Here is a 22,142-nt window from a genome sequence, read left to right as displayed (position 1 = left end):
GATCATCTGTTAATACCAGATGATTTCCTACGTCAGCAATAGAAGAATTCTTAACACTAGAATGTGGAGAGCAAGAAGAGAAAATTGTAGCCCTGGCCTGTTTGGCTCAGTGGATAGAGTGTTGGCCTGTGGACTGAAAGGTCCTGGGTTCGATTCCAGTCAAGGACACATGCCTGGGTTGCGGGGTGCAGCGGTCCTGCCGCGGTGCCACGTGAGGATGCGAGTAAACATGCAGTTGGCAGAGTTGCCGCTCATTCATCCTGTGCTTGGGCTTCCAGAAAACCACACTGGATTCCAAGCGCCAGCCCTCTGCTCTGTGCACAATTTACACCCAGATGCTAGTTTTCAGCACAACAAAACGATATCAAACCACAATTTTTAAAATTTTTTTTTATAAAAGTTTAGTTTTATTATAGGCGCTTTATGCAAACATTCAGTACTTATTGCTTCTTCTATAGTACTTTTAGCAAGGCAGTCAGTTACAGTCCAAATAAGAAAATATACATGAAAGTTACACATTTTATTAACAAAATCTACTTTGAATTATTATATAAACTTCTAATGCAATTAAAAACATCATTTTATTCCATCTGATGATGTTTCTTCTGGTTCCTTCCACTATAAAGTCTTTCAAGACTCTGAACTTGATGGGATGATCTCATGTCAGGAAATATGAAACAGGTCGCTCTACATAGTGTTTCCAGTAAAGTGCTCACTTTTTAACTTTGACTAAATGCCATATTTTAACACAAACATTAGAAAATATTTAACAGCTTATCTGGTCACAGTTCACGAGCGCTTGGCCCCAGCTTGGACGCTGACCATGGAGAAGTAGATGCCCTTCTGTGCAAGCAGCTGCTGATGGGTGCCGTGCTCCCTGATCTTGCCGTTCTGAAACACCACTATCAGGTCTGCGTTCTGGATGGTGGACAGGCGTTGAGCGATCACAATGCAGGTGCGGCCTTCTCTGGCTTTGTCCAGGGCTTCTTGGACAACCTTTTCACTCTCTGTGTCCAGAGCTGATGTGGCTTCGTCCAGAAGCAAAATGCGTGGCTGTCTCACCAGAGCACGTGCGATGGCAATGCGCTGCTTCTGGCCGCCGGAGAGCTGGGTTCCTTTGTCGCCTACTCTGATGTTATATTTGTCAGGCAACGTCTCAATGAAGTGGTGGATGTTGGCCTCCTTGGCGGCCCGCACAATCTCTTCCTTTGACACCATCCAGCTGTTGTCTCCGTAGGCAATGTTCTCGCTGATGCTGCAGTCAAACAGGAAGGGGTGTGCTTCTGTAGGGGGTGTGCAGGAGGCAGCTGATCAATGATTCTCTGTCATCATTGATTTTTCTATCTCTTTTTTCCTCTCCCTGCCTCTCTGAAATCAATAAAAATATATATTTTTAAAAATGAAGAGAAAATTGTGGAGTTGAAATTATTTTCTCTAGGGATCTCAACTCATGTCTACCATGCATGGCCCCTTAGGTAGGATAAAGTTTATAGTATGAAATAATTTTTTAAATTGCAAGTCAGAAACCGTACACAGTCCAGAGCTATTTCTTGAGGATTTCTCCCCCTGCAGTCTACTCAAGGAGTGACTGGTTTTCCACTTCCAGACCTCTCCTGCTGGTCCCAAAGGTAGGATAGGTGCCATATTTTCCATTGCCACTTTCTGACCAATCCCTCTCTCCTCCCTAAAATTCTCAGAATTGAGTTTCTTTTTTAAAAAAAAATATATTTTATTGATTTTTTACAGAGAGGAAGGGAGAGAGATAGAGAGTTAGAAACATCGATCAGCTGCCTCCTGCACATCTCCACTGGGGATGTGCCCGCAACCCAGGTACATGCCCTTGACCGGAATCAAACCTGGGACCTTTCAGTCTGCAGGCTGATGCTCTATCCACTGAGCCAAACCGGTTTCAGCTCAGAATTGAATTTCTTATCATAAAAATTTATCATACACTCTCTCCAATTGTGGCTGCATTCTGGTGAACCCAAGTCATTCTACCTCATTTCCTTAAATTCCTAGATCATTGTCACTCTTCAATATAGCATCAGTTTTAATTCTGTGTGATTTTGAAGCACATATATATGATATTCCCAACAATCTTTTAATGACTTCAGTGCCCCTACAGTTATTTTTGTCCTTGTCTTCTTAAGTTACGCACATCATGGTCACATCATGGGCTTTGTCATTACCAATAACTAATTCCTCCTGTCTCTAAATTTTATCCATCCCACACTAACCTCCACCTCCTAAATTGCAAAGTAGTTCCCTCTATTATTCTGATCCTGGTAATCCTTTGACTCCACCCAGACTTCTGATCCATTGATACTATAGCTTTTCATTGCTCTTTAATCATTCAATGTTCTCTCTTCTCTTCTTAGTATAAATTCCATAGTAATCTATCTAACTACTTCATTGCATTCAACCATAAACCCACTGTTTTATTATACTCCTTTGGCAAAATTATAGTCCTATCTATTCTGTAACAATACACATGTTGGAATAGTAGCAGGAGAAAAGCACATGATTGGTATGTGTGTGGTGAGACCCAGTGGATCCTTAATGCTGCCTGACAATCATAATCCATCTCCCTAGGCCAATGGTTGGCAAACTCACTCATTAGTCAACAGAGCCAAATATCAACAGTACAACGATTGAAATTTCTTTTGAGAGCCAAATTTTTAAAACTTAAACTATATAGGTAGGTACATTGTTATTAAGCTAATTAGGGGACTCCTAAACTGGCCTTTGCTAAAAATGTCCTCAATCTGATTGAGGTATGTTCGCTGAGGTCAACCCCTTCCAACTCTCCCATCCATACTCGTCTTGTATACTTGTTTCGTCTATCTCCTTTCGTTCATCCTCTCTATATGTCCAAACCATCTCAACATACCTTTCTCAATCCTTGACACTACATCTTCTTTCACTCCACAACGTTCCCTGTATGTGCGCGCCCACACGTGGTATTTTGTGGAAGAGCCACACTCAAGGGGCCAAAGGGCCACATGTGGCTCAAGAGCAGCGGTTTGCCGACCACTGCCCTAGGCCATTCATTTGTCCCCTCCTAGACAAATATTGCATGCCTTTCCTCTCTCCTTAAACTCCTAAGATCTTCTCTCCTATATTTCTTCTGAGCTGATTACTTTGCTTCCTATTTCACTGAGAAACAATCAAACAAGAAATACATATTGATTGCCACCATCACATCTATCGCCCAATAGCATCTGCATCACGCACTCTGCCTCACACCTGTGATTAAAATGAAGGATTCCTCTTCCTGACTAAGACCCTTCTTTTCCAACTGTGGCTTTTTCTCCCTTCTTTTCATTCCCTATTTTATTTCTCTCTATTCACTCCCAAATGTTACCTTTGAAATTATGCCTACAGTGATGTTCATATTAGAATTGCAAACTGCCTCCCCATAGTGACAACTGATCTTACTTGCTCTATGAATTTGTGTAGTATTTAGCACCTTCTAACATACCATGTAACTTATTCATTTATTTTTCGTATTGCCTGTTCCCTCCTAGAAATTAAGTCCCTTTGAGGGCAGGGATCTTTATCTTTTAGTCACTGTTGTATCCCAAATACATAGAACTGTGGATATAGCAGGTACTGAATATTTTTTTAGTGAATCAATAAATTATTGTCCAAAAGGATTTAAGTCATTCATGATGGAAATTGTCACAACACTAAACATATGTGGTACTTTGCTGAGTTTTTAAAGAAAATTCTTCCTATCTTGAATTTTTTTCATCCAGCTCAAAAATATTGTATAAATTAGAGTTTTTGTTCATTTACTTTTTATAAAAAAAAAACATAACTTACACTAATAAAAATTATGTGGGCTAAGGGATCCTTGCTATGATTCCTTTAAGTAATCCTTCAGGCACCACTGAGACTTGGCAGTGCCTACATCCTTCACTCCTGTGCCCTCACTCCCTCCGTATATCCTTGTAGGAGAGAAGAATTGATTTCTAATGGCACATGTATTATCTTATGGATATAAACAGTAATTATCATATTATTTGGATGAGCAATACCGTCTAGACTGTAACTGTAAAAATACATTGATGTTTTTGTTTTGGGGACAAGAAATTGTTGACATGCTCTAATTTCAGAGATTAAAATAAATTTTAAGTACACATTTTAATTCATTCCTAATTTGAAAGAATTAACACACTGCCAGGGTAGTACATTCACATTTCACTTCTTTTACGCTTCCTTCATTCACAGGCACATGACATACTTTTGCAAACAATCTTAAAAATAAAATGTTGAATATTACCTAAGAAATAAAAAAATATTTAAAATAATTCAGGACTATCATCTTTTAAAAATATTCCCTTATGTCTATCATTCCATTAACTCACATCAACTCAAAATATAACACCCCATGAGTACATGTATTCCATAACCTTTCTTTCACAATGCTATTAATATTTTCTGATTATTCAGCAGAAATCTGAAATGTCCCCGGAGTCACTAAACCTGCCCTAATTGATTTGTGTGTAAGGCAAGCTACATTCAGACACGCATTTATCACAGCTGAAAGTATTTCATGCTTTTTGAGGCTGAAGCTAGAAGAGGGAAGGAGCCACTCCGCTTCTGGCATTTGCAGGCAGCCTGTGTACTCACAAGGTCGCAGCACAGGGAGAGGAAGGGACCCGAGCTCTGTGGGCTCTGCTCACCGAGGGCCGGATACCATCATCCTGGCAGCCGCCTCCATTTCTGAGAACTGATCTAAAGCCATACTTTCACTTTGTTCCGTGGATGGCTTTCTCAGTCTACCGCCTCTGTTCCCTCCCTGTTCACCTCCTCCCCCGAAAGACTGTAAGTGAAGGATGACAGCGTGCTGATCAAATATTCTTTTCTTTCTTTATCCAAGGCAAGTAGTATACTCGCGAGGTCGGAGTTCTGAATTTTTTTTCCTAAAGGACTTCAATTCAAAAGTTCCTTGAGGTGTCTGCTGTGGGATAAGTATCAGTTGCAAAGCTTCATTGCTTTTGAGACTTGACATTCCATTCTCTCCGAAAGCAGCTTCATTAAGTCAAGCTTGCTATTTAGCTCAGGCTTGCCACTCGACAGGGTAGCGAAAGGATTAAATTAGACCCAATTTGATGCTGGAAGTTACTGCTTATTCCTTTAATAAGAGGCTTCCTACTTGTATAAAGGGGGCTTTCTAGTAAAATGTGTGAAATAAGCACATTATGGTGCTCATCTTCCCTAGCTGGCTCCAAGTCTTATCAGGGTTTTCAGGCTTTTATTTCTGGGAAGGAAAGAGGCGATTCATTAAAAACTAGGCAACCTCCTGTATTGGGATAATTTGAAAGGTTCCCAAACCTCTTTGTCTATAAGTCTCTCTTTCCCAAGGACTCCTGAAAATTCTCTCATTTCTTGATTTACATGATAAAGGCAGATCTTAACATAATGATATTATTTGGGTGCAGTTAAAATACATATATTCTCAGTAATTTAGTTTACCTGTGCTAATGAGAATGGCTCCGAAAGAATAAGACAGAGTAGCACTAATTTAGTGGAATAAAAAAACAACATAAAAAAACGTTAATCCTAGTCTTAGTATGGGACTCTGGGAAAAAGGTCACCTGGTAACAAAATAGCAACGTGGTAGCCTTGGACTTTTTTGAAAAGAGGATGCTCAAAATGAGTTGGAGAAGAAGCAAATGCTAACTTTATATGCCCGTTGAGCAATTATTCAATTGAGCTATTTCACTGTGCATTGAATAAGTATTTTTGTTTTTTTGTTTTGTCTAAGATTGTATGTATGCCATGGGAGGGGCCAGGCTGACACTGCTGCTGAAGGCTGGCAGGTTACACAGGGGAGGAACTTGAAAAACAGTGGTAGTCAGAGAAAGGCCACGAAGGAAGAACAAGAGCACAGAGTAGCTGCAGGCAGTCAATGGACACTCCCCCCCCCCCCCCCCCCCCCCCACTGAACACTTGTTGAGAGAGCTGAAGAGAGGGAGATGACATGAGGGGAGGGGGGAGAGGAAGGAAGGAGGGAAGGAAGTGAAAGGAGTTTTTAAGGATAAAATAGGCAGGTATAGGGAGTTTTAGGAATAAAGAGGGCCCATGGGAGAGGACTACAAAGGTGAGGGCCAAGGCATACTTTCACAGAGAGGAAAAAAAAAAAAAAGGTGCCACAGGATAGGGGGAGAGGAAGACATCCATTCACAGAAGATAGGGAAAAGCTGCAGGGTATGGGGAGGAAGAGGAAACAAACTTTCACAGAGGATAGAGAAATGCTGACAAATGGGAGAAAGAGGAAAACAGGTTTTCACAGGAGACAGAGTTCTGCCACTGAAGGGGGAGAAAAGGAGGGGGCACCACATGGGGTTTGGGCTTTGAAGCTGATATTCTATCAATTGGAAAGCAGCACCGAGAAACAAAGAACTGCAGCCTTTATAAACCTTAGAAAAAAGGAGCTTAATGGGTCACCCCCTTGGGACCCCCTTTCTACGTAGGACTCTGTACTTACTTCCAATAAATTTCCACCCTTTTCATCTACCACATTTTGTCTGTGGCTTTATTCTTCGAGTCCATCTGGACAAGAACCCGGGAAAGAAATCACTCTTGCATCCTGCTCAGGAAAAACCACCTGACTCATAGGAAGGAAGGAAGGAAGGAAGGAAGGAAGGAAGGAAGGAAGGAAGGAAGGAAGGAAGGAAAGAAGGGAGGGAGGGAGGGAGGGAGGAAATAATGCATTTCATACTCAAGAGGTGGTATTAGTGGGGAAGAGAAAAACAGAAGGAGAATCTAGGCAAAAAGTCAGGAGGCTGATCATGTAAACCTATTATAAAAAAGGGTAAACAGGCTTTTTAAAAATGAAGTCTGACAATTAATGTCCAAAGTGGGGCTCATCTCACAGAGGATTGAGAGGTCCTGGGACCATGGCCTCCTGAGTTCTTGCTGGCTCTCTGTAGTGCCCCCGGAGGCAGCAGCAAAGAACCCCAGGCTCTGTAAGATTCAGTGGAAAAAACCCGGAGGAAGTGAGTTTTTCTATTTGAGGTAATTTTAGAACAAATTATTCTTCTTTGGGGTTAGGTAAACACTTGTCTCTACTGTGAGCAGTTCTGTGGTTCTGTACCCCAATTTCATGAACATGTTTCTATCACTGTTTTTATAGGTGAGATTTCTAGAAAAGTGCTTGTGATGCCATACAATTAATGTTCTTTTATCCATAGCTGCTAGCTTATATTCAGTCAACTAAAATCCCAAAGCCTTTTTATATATCTTACTGCCAAGGCAGTTCTCCCCCATTTGGTATTCACGTAATTGATATTTTGATCCTAAAGGGAAGCATTGTTACTACTAGAGCTACTGGAGAATGTGGTTTGAGTATTTGACAGCAATGGCCCTTCTATCCTCTAGAATTAGGCAACACTTACCCTCAGTCAGGCAGTGGAAAGCCACAGGCTTTCTGGTGGGGTGGACGCACATTAGCCCAGTAAAGAAAGCAGAGCTGTACATGTATGCTCTGCAAGCACCCAAATCCCAAAGGACAAGGGGGGAAGGTCATGACTCTCCATGTCCATTCTCCCCAGTGATTTGACCTATTGGAAAAGGAACTAAGTAAATAACTCCCATTGTATTCAAATTAAGTAGCAAAGGGAGCATGGGGAATAATTGTAATGGAGGTACTTTCACATAGAGATATAACATCATGATAAAGGAAGTTCCCTCCTAATTGATCCTGAATAGGTGATCAGATATGACTGGAGATGGGAAGTGGAAGGGGGCTCAGGCATTTTACTCACTGTATTAAAAGGGTAGAAGGGGTTTTGCACTGACAAATTTAAGAGGTTATATTTAGGATTGTCTAGCTCACATACCCATCTCCATAATAATATATTCTTCTAGCTCTAGTCTCATGCTTAGGTCTCAAATCTTTGCTTAACACTGTCTTTGCCTGGGCTCTGCTTTCTCAAGTATTGCCAGCTGTGTTGTTTATCCAATATTGAGTTGACAGGTATTCCTTTTGAAATACCCTAAGATTTCATATAATAATGTATTCCTGAGTGTTTCTAGGGATCCAGAATACATAAATATTCTTACTCTGTTTTGAAAAAATAGGGTTTAATTTTTTTCTCCCCTGGATTTTTGACATTTCTCTTTTTCCATTGTTCCTTTAAAAGTTGTTTGAAGTATCCCTTTCTTATTCCACACCCTAAATGAATTTGACATGGAACTAAAACTGTGAATGCATTTAAAGCTGAGCTTCTATAAAATTAATGGATTTTATAATCTATATGGACAGTATTTACCTATACTTATTTTAAATCACAATAATATGGGCACAGGGGAAAATATTCACTAGTATAACATAATTGATTTATGATTTTTAAAAAAGGACCGCTAGTTTTCTGCCTTGTGCCTCCTAATGTCATTGGCTACTCCCCAGGGGCAAATACTCTCAACCACTTATCTTTCCAGCCACTTTCATAACTCTAGATAATATGTTTATGCCACTTAATCAACTTTAATATTATCTAATGCTTCCCTATTTTGAAAGATGAGAATTTAGCTCATGCCTTCTTGGCCCATATCCTTCTTCTCTATATTCTTGATTCTTATATTATTAATTCTCTTCTGGTTTATTCTTTGTAGCTGTAAATAATATATTGCTGGATTTCTTATTCCGATCATTTTAAGCAGCAAATGATGCTATTTTTATAAGGTGACTTTTAAATTATTCTTCCTTTTATATTTCTTACCCACTTTTTGGCAGCTACAGTTTTATTTACTTTTACTTCTTACATTGTTAAGGATGTTAACATTTACATCCTGTGAATTTCTAAGGTAAGTCCTCATGGTATGTTAGTGGGATGACTATGAATATTAAAAATCAATAAATAGCTCATATGAATATGGTCTAAAATAATGTAGGTCATATTTTCCACATCTTTGTTTTTATTGTCTAAATTCCAGATGATTTTATAAAAATGTTTATTAACCAGTTCTCTTCATGAGCAAATTTATAACCTTTAAGTACTTGTTTCCTATTTTCTACCTATTCCTTCTGATAATTTTGGATTCTTATTGTATAAATTAAGTATCTTTTATTTCTTGAGCACTCTGAGTAGAGTTTTATTTAAACTCCTTTTTTTAAATTATCTACACTTCCTCTGAAAGTTTTAAAGAATGATTATTTATCTAGTTATTTTTTTTCTTCATGACTTTCCTCCTATGTCTTATCAGCCTTGGTTGTCCACACATTTTTAAGACCCACAGCTTGTGTAAGCATGTATATTTGTTCTAAGGTCTTTCCTAGTATACACCTGAGTAATTCTTAATTGGCTAGGTCACCAGGGCTCTCAGGGTTATCAAACTGCTAGCTTCTAACTATGCATACATTAGGAGGATTTTACCCTGTTGTACCACCCTCCTCATAAGAAATCCTACATCTTCCCCACTCTTATGTTCAATTTCTTAGAGACAAGCCTTCTATTGCTTTGCTTATAGTGAAACTGAAACAGAATTTTTGGACTGGAACATACACTGTTCCCCTGGGCAGACTGGTTCCCAGGCTCTTTGTCTGCCAGAATCGAAGAATGAATCCACGGACGGAAGTTGGTATAGCAAAGATGGAGATTTATTGAAGAACAAGTACAGATTCCCACATGGGAAAGGGGGAAAGAATTTCACAGCGCAGACTCCCACGTGGGGAGGGGGAAAGAGTCCCACTGAGTTCTTTTCCCTAAGGCTTATAAAGGCTGCAGATCTTTGTGCCTTGATATCCCCTCTGATTGGTCTCTATTCCCTTAGACTGGTTTCTATAGTAACTCCTGAGCTCAAAGGTCAAACCTTACATGTGAGGTTCTCCCCACCTACTTCCTTATTGTTTTCCTATTCCCTTTGGGCTTTCTTCTTCTCCTTCTGAATGAAGGGCTTCCTTCCCTTTATTTTGTAAATACCAGTATAGACCTTCTGCTATTCCCAGCTCCCTCATTCTATGGAAATATACCTGTTGCAGCTTTTCAGCTCCCCTATTCTATGGAGATATACCTTCTGCTGCTCTGCAGCCCTGTGCTTCTTCCATGGTCCCCTTAATTTCTAAAATTTCCTAAACCTGTCTTTTTCACCTCTAAAAATTCTTGTTTCAAAACCCTGTTGTCTATACTATGCATTGGGGATAGGAAAGGGGAATCAAGCGTTCAAATTAGAGATCTTCACTTAAGCTTCCTGTTTTAGCTTTGATTTTGTTAAGCTGGATTTTTTATTAAATTAATTCATAATATTCTCTGCTTAGTTTTTTAAAATTTATTTTTATTGATGAAAGTATAACAGGTGTCCCCTTCCCCCCTATTGACCTCCTCCCCCACCTCAGGCCTTCACCACACTATTGTTTGTGTCCATGGGTTATGTAGATATATGCATATAAGTTCTTTGGTTTGCTTTGATTTTAACTCCCATTCTCTGTCACTCCACCAGGTGGATGGCTCCTCCCTTGCTTGCAGCCCTCTCAAGGTATGTGCGGATCCGTGGCTTCCTAAAGTCTGTTTCTAGCCAAGCAAACTAGCCCTCACCTTTCTAGCTCTCAGAAATGTGTGCAAAACATTTTTTAAGATATGCAAAGTAATTGAGATGTGGTTCCATCATCTGATGCTGCCTTTGACTCTGCTTACCCTTTTATTCTCATTCCAAATGTAGTTCTGTTCTCTCATTTCAATGTTACTTATGCGTTCTGCCATCTTGAACTGAAAGTTAATTTGTTAATTTGTTCTAAATGTTATCTGAAGCTTGGAAATGAAAGAACCAATTTAAATGTGTTTTTTAAAAATCCTCATTTTACCATGAATAAGTCTAAACATTTCTGTACCTGATAGGGACAGTGGACATTATTTATAGCTCATTTTACTGATGATTTCTGTGTTTGGAATGTGGGAGGCAGGTGAATGTTTTACTGCAAATTACTCCATGATTAAATGTCTGATATGAGGAAAATTTGTTTAAACCTTGTGTTTACCACTTTTCTGTGTCTCTCTCCTTCTTATTGGTCCAAGGATGATTCCAAACAGGCATGATAAAGACTTTTTCTTTGTTTCTTTTCTTTTTTAAAACCTGTTCTAAATAATTAATTGTTGGCTCAGTTGTAGTGAAGCTGTTAACATGAGTGTGAGAGGTGCAGGGATCACATCTACACCACGTGGAAGAGGCCTGAGAGAATACAGCTGACCTTTAGAGAGAAGAGACTTGAGGACAAGAGAGAGTCCTAGTAGTGTTTCTATTTCTCGTTCCAGTAGTTCTAGGTATCTGTGAGGTTGAGCTTCACCCTTACTCTTTCTATTCTTTAGCTTCTTAGCGAAGAACATCTCTTTCTCACTAAAGCAGCAGTTCGTTTCTATCAAATGCAACTAAAAGTTCAGATTTTAATTCACAGCCCAGCCAACATTTCTGCCTCTCAGAAACATATGCAAATTGACTCATAAATAATATACGCATAAATAATTCCAACTCTGCCCACTACATTCACTCCCTCAAGACCCAGGTATAAAAGTGATTTCAGAAAATAACCAAGGGGTTCTAATTCTATGAGTGACACACAGAAATATGGAGACAATTGTTCTCTTAGATTCACCCATCTCTTAGTAGGACAAAACATTTTTTTTGAGTTATTCAAAGTAATTGAGATGTGGTACATCATTTGAAGTTTACAGAAGAAGGGATTTGGAAAATAATTTTGAAAACTCTATTCTTGCTCTGGGTGGTTTGGCTCAGTGGATAGAACGTTGGCCTGCAGACTGGGGGATTCGGGTTCAATTCCGGTCAAGGACACATGCCCGGGTTGCAGGCTCGATCCCCAGTGGGGGCCTGCAGGAGGCAGCCAATCAATGATTCTCTCTCATCATTGATTTTTTTTTATCTCTCTCTCTCTCTGCCTCTCTCTGCCTCTCTGAAATCAATAAAAATATATTAAAACAACAACAACAAAAACGTTATTCTTGACTGTACTCTGATTTTTCTGGACTCAATGGAAAAGGTGATTGGTCAACTGTTCAAACTTTTCTTCCAAACCTAACTACTCTGTTAAATCTCTTTTAAAATAATGAGATCAATTATCTGGGTTGTTGAGCAGGTGTTAGCCTGGATTCCCTAAAAATAAATCATGTCAGGCTAATCTGAATTTTTTGATGAAGTAACTAAGTTAATTTATGAAAAGGCATAATTTATCTTGATTTTAGCAATGCTTTTGATAAAGCATCTCTCCAAAAGCTTGTGAATAAGTGCAAACATACTGGCATTCGCACAGGATGGCTAAAATAAATGACTAGTTGGCAAACTAGAGGATGTAATAATACATGGATAGTAATTCTTTGGGGCAGAGTTGACAAGCAGATTTCCAATGGGCTCAGAGTTCGGGAATACTTTAAGTAAGATTTATATCGCTAATTTAGCCATAAAACCACACTGTGCCAGCAATGCAATCTGCTGATGACTCCTAGATAGTAGTTTGAGATTCATAGGAAGATGGGTGACAGGGATAGGTAAACAAGTAAGACTCCCAAAACAAGATCAGAATCTGAATTTGGAATTTCAGGCCAAAGGAGCAGCTCAGTAACTGAACAATGATATTACTGAGGTGGAAGCAGGAGTTTAGGTAGTGTTGGATGTCACCATTGTTGAATGGTCTGTGTTGTACAACTAAAAAGCTAAAGGCAGGGGGGATGGCTTAAGAACCTTCATTGTGGCTGAGTACTCCCCACTCCATGCAGAATTTTTGGGCTTCCAGTCCCATCAAGTATTTGCCAGAAAACTCTTATCTCCTCTCATTTAGCCCTCTAATGAAAGACCAGCACCCTTCACTTGGCTTTGAGATGCATAGAGATCTCTTTATTCTCAAGGGTAGCATACGATACAAAGAAGTCAATAATTCTGAGAAAGTAGGCCTCCTCAAACAATACCCTGAGTACTCCTCCTGGTGGTTGATCTCGTTGGTGGCTTCCCAAACATGGTTTCCAGAAGCTTCCCTTAACAGGGCTGTTGGTAATGGCTGCCAGGATGGTTCTCAGTGATGGCTCTCCTATGACAAAGACCCAGCACATTTTCTCAGAATCTCACTACCATAATCTCTCATGGGTTCCGTCAGATCTGCAAGGGTTGTTCACAACACTTTCCAGTTAGTCCTAGATACTGTCTTTGGCTGTTAACAATCTCAGTATCAGTCTTTCTCTTGATGCATCTGTAAGGATAACTCATAGTACCCTCTGTTTCATGAGGAATTTAACAACTCTTTGAAAGAACTACAACTGTAGAGGAGTCTTTAGCACCTTGTTACTTAAAGTGTGGTTCCTCTTAAGACTAGCAGCATTCTTGCTAGAAATGTAGAATCGTGGTCCCGTCCTTTACCATTGAAAAAGATTGTGCATCCAACATGATTTCCCAGTGATTTCCATGCACATTAAAGTTTTGAAAGCACTGGTGTAGAGGACAGGCTGAGAGAGAAAACAATTTTGGTGTCTCATGGTTAGAAATTGACAATGCTTGCTTAACATCAATTATATCTTTTTTCTTCTATACCATACTGAAAGGGTTTATGTAAAAGGGAGCAACCAGATGCTTCACCTGACTACATTCCCTGGTTCCTGAGTCTTAAAAATGCTCCCCGGAATGGGACATATAACACTGGAAGAACATGGTTATGCATCCTAGGCCATACCCTGTAGGAGAAACTGCTAGAATCACAGCGCTGCACAGTGGGATTTGTGCAGCTATCATGGTGCAGAAGGGCGACAACAGGTTACATAGACCTGCATGTTCACAAAGAAGATGGGGTTGCGAGCCCATGCCGGTGTAGTGACTGAGTACTCCCCATTCCAGGCAGGTGTTAGCTTGGAGTACTCCCGCCCCCCATCTCCCAGTACCAGTCACTGCTGTGATTGGACACAGTGGCAGAAAACAGTTGCTGTTTTTGTCTGGCTGCATTGCTTCCTCAGGGCCACAGTGTAGAGATTTGGAAGGGAAAAACATGGAAAAATCAAGTTACTTTTTAGTGAACTTTGTTCTGAATAGAGAAAATCATGCTTCTGTTTTACAAATCCTCAGAAGCCATGCTATATTTGGTTCTAAATACTGAGTGTAATTAAGGATTTTCAGATAATTGAATGATACTGAAAATGACTATAAAATTTATTCAAAAATCAGAATAACTATTTTTGTGAGAAAGGATTCAAAATGAATATATTTATGTCTGAAAAATACATTTTTTAAAACAGGCAGAGGAGATCTTATGGCACCTAACAATTTTAGAGGGATAGTAAATAAAATAACTGCATATACAGAGGAAAACATAGCCATTCTGAAAGTCTGCACTGAGGGATAGTGGCAATTTCAACTGTTTGTGTGACTGCATAAAGCTGGCATAAAGCATGATGTCAACTCCAAAATATAAACACAGAAACTAGAAAAAAACACACTATCATTTCTCCCTTTCCTTTTTCTACACTTAATATTTGTTTCCTGTTATGAGTGTTGCCCAATCTAACTTCAATGTTAGAAAGTATCTGATAAAGTTCACTATAGGCAAACTTCACAATAAAATGAGTAGAAGTAAAGTTCATAATATTTAGTTAGCTGTAAAGGTTTACTACAGCAAATAACTACCAGAAAAGTTTACATTTTAATTGAGCTAATTTCTTAATAACCTCAAATAAAATATTTTTAATGCAGTCAGTGATTAAATATGAGAGATTTGAAAATGGGGTCAGTCATGAGAGGGAATAATACCCCCCCATAGAATTCACATTGACATCAGTTGATGGACATTTGGCTGGATGATGTAACAGGATTATACTAAACAAACTGTTTTGAACTTGATTCCTGGGTCCAAGTTTTGAAGAGAAGCATCAGTTCAATTGAACTTTCTAAATGACTGATCACTTACAAAATGGCATCTAGACAAATTTTTATTACTATTTTTGGAAAATTTTCAAACGTTTATTAAAGCACTTAAAAATACAAGTTAGGGAGTTTTGAAAATTGCAGGGGAAAAATAAACCTCTAAAACATAATGGTACTTTTGACAGTTATATCACTGTCCTTCTTTATGCCTTGTTAGTGTCTTCTCTTTCTCTCACTCATTTTCTTTTTTATCATAAAACTTATACATTTGGGAGAGTTCATGATACTAATATTGATGTATTTATTCAACTTATAGTAATAACTCAATGACGTTTCAGCATTTGGGCAATTAGATTAAGGATTTTGTTTCTTCATGTGTCATTTTTTTATTGATATGCAGGAAGCTTGTAAACATTTTAGTAAAATTTTATTGTTCTATTAAAGAAAATTTGGAGCATGTAGAAAGTTTCCTTGATGAAATGTTAGCCTCAGAGAACACTATCAGGAATACTGTCTGAGTGATCACAGGACAGAAAGTTCATAGACAATATAAAATCGCTTGAAGGACATCATTTAATAATATCCGGCCAGCCCCACTTCTTTTAATTGCACAGCAGATTTAAATTTCCTTAAAGCCTGGGCAGTGTGGTTCAGTGGTTGAGCATCCACCCATGAACCAGGAGGTCACAATTAGATTCCTGGTCAGGGTCAGGAATCACATGACCAGGTTTTGGGCTCAATCCCCAGTAGGGGTCATGCAGGAGGCAGCTGCTCAATGATTCACATCATTGATGTTTCTATCTCTCTCTGCCTCCCTCTTCCTCTCTCTCAAATAAAAATAAAACAAAACAAAACAAAATCATAAATTTCCTTAATAATCCTGCAAAGGAAAAATACAATTTGCATATGATATTTCATTGCCAATACAATCAGATTGTTTTATATTTGAAGGATATTCACTTGAGACAATACTATTCAAATTTTATGGCAGTATAAATCATGTGAGTAAATAGTGACAGTGTTACTGCTAATGCAATATTAACAGTGTCAGTATTAAAATATATTAATATTGACATGGATATTAATACCAAAGGAATTAGGATCAAGAGTGAAACTGCTGGCTGATATTGGAAATCTAGCTGTTTTTTTTTTTTTTTTTTGCTTGGGACATATGACTCCTTTTCTCCTTCCAATTTCTTCCTTTTCGAATAGGAATGTCGATCCTGTGCTTCTCCCACCATTATATTTTGTAAATAGATAACTTGTTTTCTAGGTCTTGCAAGCCTACAGATGGGGAAGAAATTTTCCCCAGGATGGATCATACCCAGAGTCTTACCCAAAGCTGATTTAGGTGATTTTGAAGTTGATATTTAAAACTTTTTGAGTTGACCATATTTAGATGAATTTTGGGCTTAAAGTTGATGTTGGAATGGGTTAAAACCTTTAGGCATATTGGGAATGTATTTTGCATGTGGAAAGGGAATGACTTTTTTTTGAGGGGGTGGCTGAGGGCAGACTTATCAGTTGAAATGTACCCTAAAAAGATATATTGAAGTTCTAACCTACAGTACCCCACAATGTTACTTGAGTTGGAAATGGAATCATTGCAGATTAGTTAAGACAGGGTTATACTGGAGTAGGGTGGATCCCTAATATATTATGGCACAGAGGAGAGTCAATATGAAGATACATAGTTTTTAAAAAGATGTTTTTATTGATTTCAGAGAGACGAAGGGAGACAGAGAAAGGGATAGTAACATAAATGATGGGAGAGAATCATCAACCTGCCACCTTCAGCAAGTCCCTTACTGGGAATCGAGCTGGCAACCCAGACATGTGCCCTGACTCGGAATCAAACTGTGACCTCTTGGTTCATGAGTCGATACTCAACCACTGACCCATACCAGCCAGGCAATTGTGAAGATCGTTTGATGGGTGTGTGCATATGCCAAAGAGTATCAGAATGTACACTTTAAATATATTTGGTTTATTTTATGCAAATTAAATTCATTAAGGTTTTTTAAAAAAGAAAATAAAGTAAAAAATATGAAGCAGTATGAGGTCTTAGTTCTGAAAAAAAAAAATATGACATGCTTGTTTTGAACTTAAGTATTCTGACCTGATGTTTTCCTTGACAGCACACCTTAGTCTAAGGCCTACACAGATGCATTTTCATTGACTAGAACTGAAACTTCAGTGTTTCATCCTTATAGTTAAGTAAGTACCCACAACGGAATGAGTAGCTCTACCCAGCCACCCACCTATAATTTTTCATTGACTTTAATTGGACACAGATTGGCCAGTATTAATCATTAGATGCCTCTAATTCAAAGCAGAAGTTGTAGACCATGTGATAAATATTGGAAGAAATAATAAAGTGGATCAGGAAATACTTTCCTGTAGGGGCTCATGACTTAATCCTGAGTGTCATTAAATTATAACAACAGGTGAAGTGCACTACTTGTACCAATGGCGGGAGATAGGTAGTTAAAATTACCTAGTAATGTATGAGGTTGGTATCCTCGGAAAGAGAGAAAAGTATTCCTATCGCTCAGACACTTTTTCCAATTTAATACATTTAGAACCTAGAAAATTAAATTTACTTAGTTCAAATTGCATTGATGTAATGAAATTCAGGTTAAAAAACAACAGTTAAAGCCTTCTAAAATAGTTCTTTCTATAATAAAATGAAAACATGATAGATTGAAAATTCATTAGATGTTTTCTGGAGCCAAACACTGAAGTTTCACAGCTTTTGGATGTAATAGAAAATATTTGGTAAATACAATAAGATTTGATGCTCAAGGATCATAATTAAACTTAAATATCTTTCTCATTTAATTAAAATATTTATTTTTTAGTCTTCTCTGCTATTACTAAGTCATTGATTTGAACTTTTTTTACAAAATAGTTTTAAAAGGAAAACAATGGTTTTCTTGCGAATTCAAATAAATAGCAATTATGGTATTAGTGTGATTAATTTATAATACATTTATCTATAGGTTATCAGGTAATCACTTTTTTAAAACTAAGATTACAGTTGTCCACTATAAAATGAAATTTATTTGACATCTTTAACATTTTTTATTTGTTTATAGGCTGCATTTAGTGTTTCTGTATGCATTATTTTGTATACGGATTAATATTTTTCAAGGTTTAAAGGTAGTGACTGGTGTATATATAAGACATTTCATATGAACGACTGCTTAGTAAGAGTTTTTCCAGCCAAGTTCCTTCATCAACATCTTTCTTCTTCCGTGCTGTTTAGCTGCTACCTGGGAGCAATATCTGGTTCCTACCACCAACCTTGGTCTAAAAGTTGTCTTGAGTGATAGCCAATGGAGAAGGGGACATTTAAAACGAAAGTAGCTTCATGGCTGCTTGCCTCATCTCTGTCATGCATTTTTTCCCCACTGTTGCATCGCTCTGTATCCTGTTCTCTCATATCTAACTTTCTAGTTTTATGGAGCCCAGACTCACCTCTAGTTTCTATGAGGGGTGATCCAGGGTAACTAGGATGTGGGGACTGTGCTCTTAGCTCACCTGGCTGTCCCTGGCTCATTTTTCTGGGGAGTTTTCTTTTCCTGAAAATACTGTCTGAAAGGTTCTAGGTTCTTCCTTCTGACTTACTCTTTATGGGAACATATGGAATGGACATTAGTGGGCATTTCCAGTTCACTTTCTCCCTGAGAACATTTGGCGTCCAGGGGATTGTTTTAAAGTTTGAATAGGCACAGGTTTTGGAAAATTATACTTGGGATTATTTTGGCCGTACGATTCCCCCCAAAACTTAGTGGATCTCTGGTCTGTTTTGTTCTTGGCACTTCCATATATGAGTAATCATGGCTGAAGTTCCTCAGAAGGCAATTTTAAGCCTGAAGGCTAACTAGTCTCTTACTTATTGGTCGATTCTCTAGTTATCTTTCTTCCTTCCACCCCTGCTTAAAGGTTGTGAAATGCCTGAAACAGTGGGCTTCCATGGGAGGGCAACACACTTAAGAAAGTACAAACAGCTATCTCACAGGCCCTGATCATCCTGAGATTTTCTTGCTTACTTTGTTTATAGTCTCAAACTACTTATTTTATAGATTGAATCAAGTGAGCCCACTTGAGCGAGAAAATGAAACTGACTCCTAAATAATGCTTAGTTAAATACATCTGAAGAGAATTTTATGACTGCTTTAATAAGTTTCCCCAAACTTGCCACGAACATTTTTGCAACTCTACGAGTTATTTTAATGTCCTGACATTTAATAAAATTACCTGTTAGATATTCATTCATTAATTTAGACATTTTCAACTCAGGATATGGTTAATCATTTAATAAGCTTTTTAGGGATACTTCTGAGTATTATCAACATTCTAGAAAAATAAGTTTGGGTGCTGAAACTTTGTAATCTGGGAAGTTTGGATACTTTGTATGGTCAATCAGAGTGCTTTCAGAAAATATCAGCATATATAGTAGGATTTTAAAATATTTTATGCAACTAATCCTATATAATAAAAGCCCAGTGACCGAATGGTGGAACAACCAGAACAACTAGTCGACCAGTTGCTATGATGTGCACTGACCACCAGAGGGCAGATGCTCAACGCAGGAGCTGCCCACTGGTGGTCAGTGTGCTCCCATAGTGGGAGCAGCCACTCAGAGGGCGGGTCCACAGCCACTTGGCTGATGGATCCCCACAGGCCAGTGGTTCTCAACCTTCTGGCCCTTTAATACAGTTCCTCATGTTGTGACTCAACCATAAAATTATTTTCATTGCTACTTCATAACTGTAATGTTGCTACTGTTATGAATCGTAATGCAAATATCTGATATGCAGGATGGTCTTAGGTGACCCCTGTGAAAGGGTTGGTTGACCCACAGGTTGAGAACTGCTGCCACAGGCCATGCCCCCCACCAGTGCACGAATCCCATGCACTGGACCTCTAGTATGAATATATTTAAAGTGGGAAATTGTTATCAAGATATTTTTCTATACTATACAAAATACCTTCCTTTATTTCTTGGTGAATTGTCTGGGCATTTTAACATCAAATGTTACTTTACTGAAGTAGGTGGGATATAAACATGATATGGCTACCCAAGAAACTATATGTTGAAACTTGTGAGAAATTATTTTAGGAGCTAAAATCACTATTTTTTTCCAAATAAAAAATATTACTAATAAACATATCAGAGAACATGCATGGTAGTATAGTTTAGTGATGATATGAATGCTAATGAAGTGAAATGGGGCTGGTATTTTAATTTGTAAAACATGTGTGAGATGACACTGGTGCTAAATTTTATTCTAATGAAGCATTGACCCTCAGAATACATCTAGTACTAACAGTTGAATCGTTCTGTTAACAAGGAAACATAATACAAGAGAACTGATAGTCATTTATTTCCTTATAAATAACTCTCAACAACGCCTGAACAGCAGGAAGCCTGGTTTAATTTGTTTTCACTTCTATCATATAAAACTGGTACTTCATCACACTTGTATGGTAACTTATCAGTGCTGTAAATTCTAGGCCAGAAGGGTACTTCCTGGGTGCAATTCAATGGTTATATTTGTATATTTATTAATGTGCGAGTACTTAGAGCAGCTAGCTGCAGATGTGTGACTGACCTATAACTTCAGCAGAAGTACTTGGGTCATTACTGAATAAATTGTTGTTTCTGTTCTACAAGAAATCATGAATAAAACAGGTCAATTAGGACCTAGTTAATTTTCTCTCACTATTTGTCAAGCATATAAAATCAAGCAATCTCGAACTTATTGACAAGGGCTTTTGTAACCAAAAATTTTATGATCTTGATTATAATCATCAGAGAGATTAATAACAATCCCACTTCTTTTTTCATGTGTCTGAATGGCCTCCAGGATCCAAGATTAATTTCTCTCTCTGTCATAATGGGGATTCTTCTTAGAAAATGACAATAATGGCAGAGCATTAAACTAAAATGTGTCAAATTTCCTCAGTTGTTAATGAGAAGAAATGATGTGATTTGATTTTTTTGTATTGGAACAAGTATTTCTGCTGATATAACTGGATGCTCCTTGAATTGTTTAATGTCATAGCTCATCAGATTGATGAAGTTATCAGAACTGTCTCCCAGTTGGTGAAGAAAATTAATATCAGACTTAACCATATATATATGAAGAAAGATTAGGAATAGATGGTTATTATTAATGACTTATAGTTCTCTTATATTTTTGATACTATAGTTCTCTGATATTTTTGATAATATATCACATTACATTGTAGTTACTAGCAAGAAAAATGTGTAGAAAAAAATAGACCATGTCAGATGTTTAGGGAAAATAACATTAAGTAAGGATTTAAATTATTCCATAGTAAGCCTGTAATGAAAGAGTCTTGGACTGCAGGAAAGTTCTGGAAGCAAAGAAGGGGAATGGAAAGGCCAATTCATAAAGTCCTTATTGGAGTTAAGAAGCTGTTTTATGTTCTAGAATTGAACACAGCATATATGCACCTGTAGACGACCTTCAATAAATCTCAGATAATAATAATTTGCTCTGGAGTTTCTTCTTCCTTTTCATCTCCCATATTTCTTCCATAGGAATGATGCCAATAGGGCTATTTTACAGGAAGACAACACTATAAATGCATGTTTCCTATTTCCCTGGTTGGAACTGTAGAATAACAGATTTTCAGGATTCTCTGAGCAAACCAGCTAGTCAACAAGCAAACAAACAAACAAAAATGCTCCTTCATACAAACATCAATTTATTTCCCATTCTGCCAAAAATTCAGAAATGTGTGTCAAAGCTGGCACAGTTAGATCTAACTCTAAAGTATTTTTTTCCATCACTTTGCACCACTTCTTACAAAATTCCCTTTCACATAAAAGAAAAGAAAATATCTTAGTTTTCTTTCTGTCTCTTTACTGTTCTGTTAAAAATTGATATTGTATAAGTAATGATCAGTGAACACTTACAAACACATATATTACTCTTTCTTCCCTAGTTGCATCTGTAACAGAAGTTAATTCCTTGTATAATCCATAACAGGCTTAATATTTTTTTTTTGGAAAGCAATGATCTATACTTATTTTTTCATTGTAAAAAGGAGTATCCTAATGTTATGAGCATCAATTAGTTAATCCAATGACGAAAGTGCAATGACACCCCAAAGATTAATGGTCCTGTGATTTCTAAGACAAGATGCATTTTTAAGTCTCATTGATTGAATTGCTCTTCTCATCTTGACAAGTAATGTAAATATCTACTGTAGGACATTCTCTGCACCGGCCAGGGACTGGGATTATG

At 37.9% G+C, this 22,142-nt stretch overlaps 1 protein-coding gene across 1 annotated transcript; it reads right to left on the bottom strand.

The window, feature by feature from the left end:
• Positions 1–395: 395 nt before the first annotated feature.
• On the bottom strand, positions 396–7,890 carry LOC132234415 (ATP-dependent translocase ABCB1-like). The gene is made up of 2 exons (XM_059695399.1): positions 7,851–7,890; positions 396–1,283 (listed from the first exon to the last, which is right to left on the bottom strand). The coding sequence occupies exons 1-2, from the start codon at positions 7,888–7,890 to the stop codon at positions 790–792; spliced, it is 534 nt and encodes a 177-aa protein (XP_059551382.1). The 3' UTR covers positions 396–789.
• Positions 7,891–22,142: the final 14,252 nt, after the last annotated feature.

The sequence above is a fragment of the Myotis daubentonii genome, chromosome 5, assembly GCF_963259705.1.
Source record: "Myotis daubentonii chromosome 5, mMyoDau2.1, whole genome shotgun sequence".
Classification (NCBI taxonomy): Eukaryota; Metazoa; Chordata; class Mammalia; order Chiroptera; family Vespertilionidae; genus Myotis; species Myotis daubentonii.
The sequence above is the reverse complement of the archived record's forward strand: the minus strand, read 5'-3'. Positions and strand labels throughout refer to the sequence as shown.

What these genes read in the sequence shown, in the direction of transcription:
- LOC132234415 (XM_059695399.1), bottom strand. Translation starts at nt 7,890, where the DNA reads ATGAGACTAGAGCTAGAAGAATATATTATTATGGAGATGG. An exon ending in ATATATTATTATGGAGATGG is followed by an intron (nt 1,284 to 7,850) that starts GTATGTGAGCTA and finishes CACCCCCTACAG; the next exon opens with AAGCACACCCCTTCCTGTTT.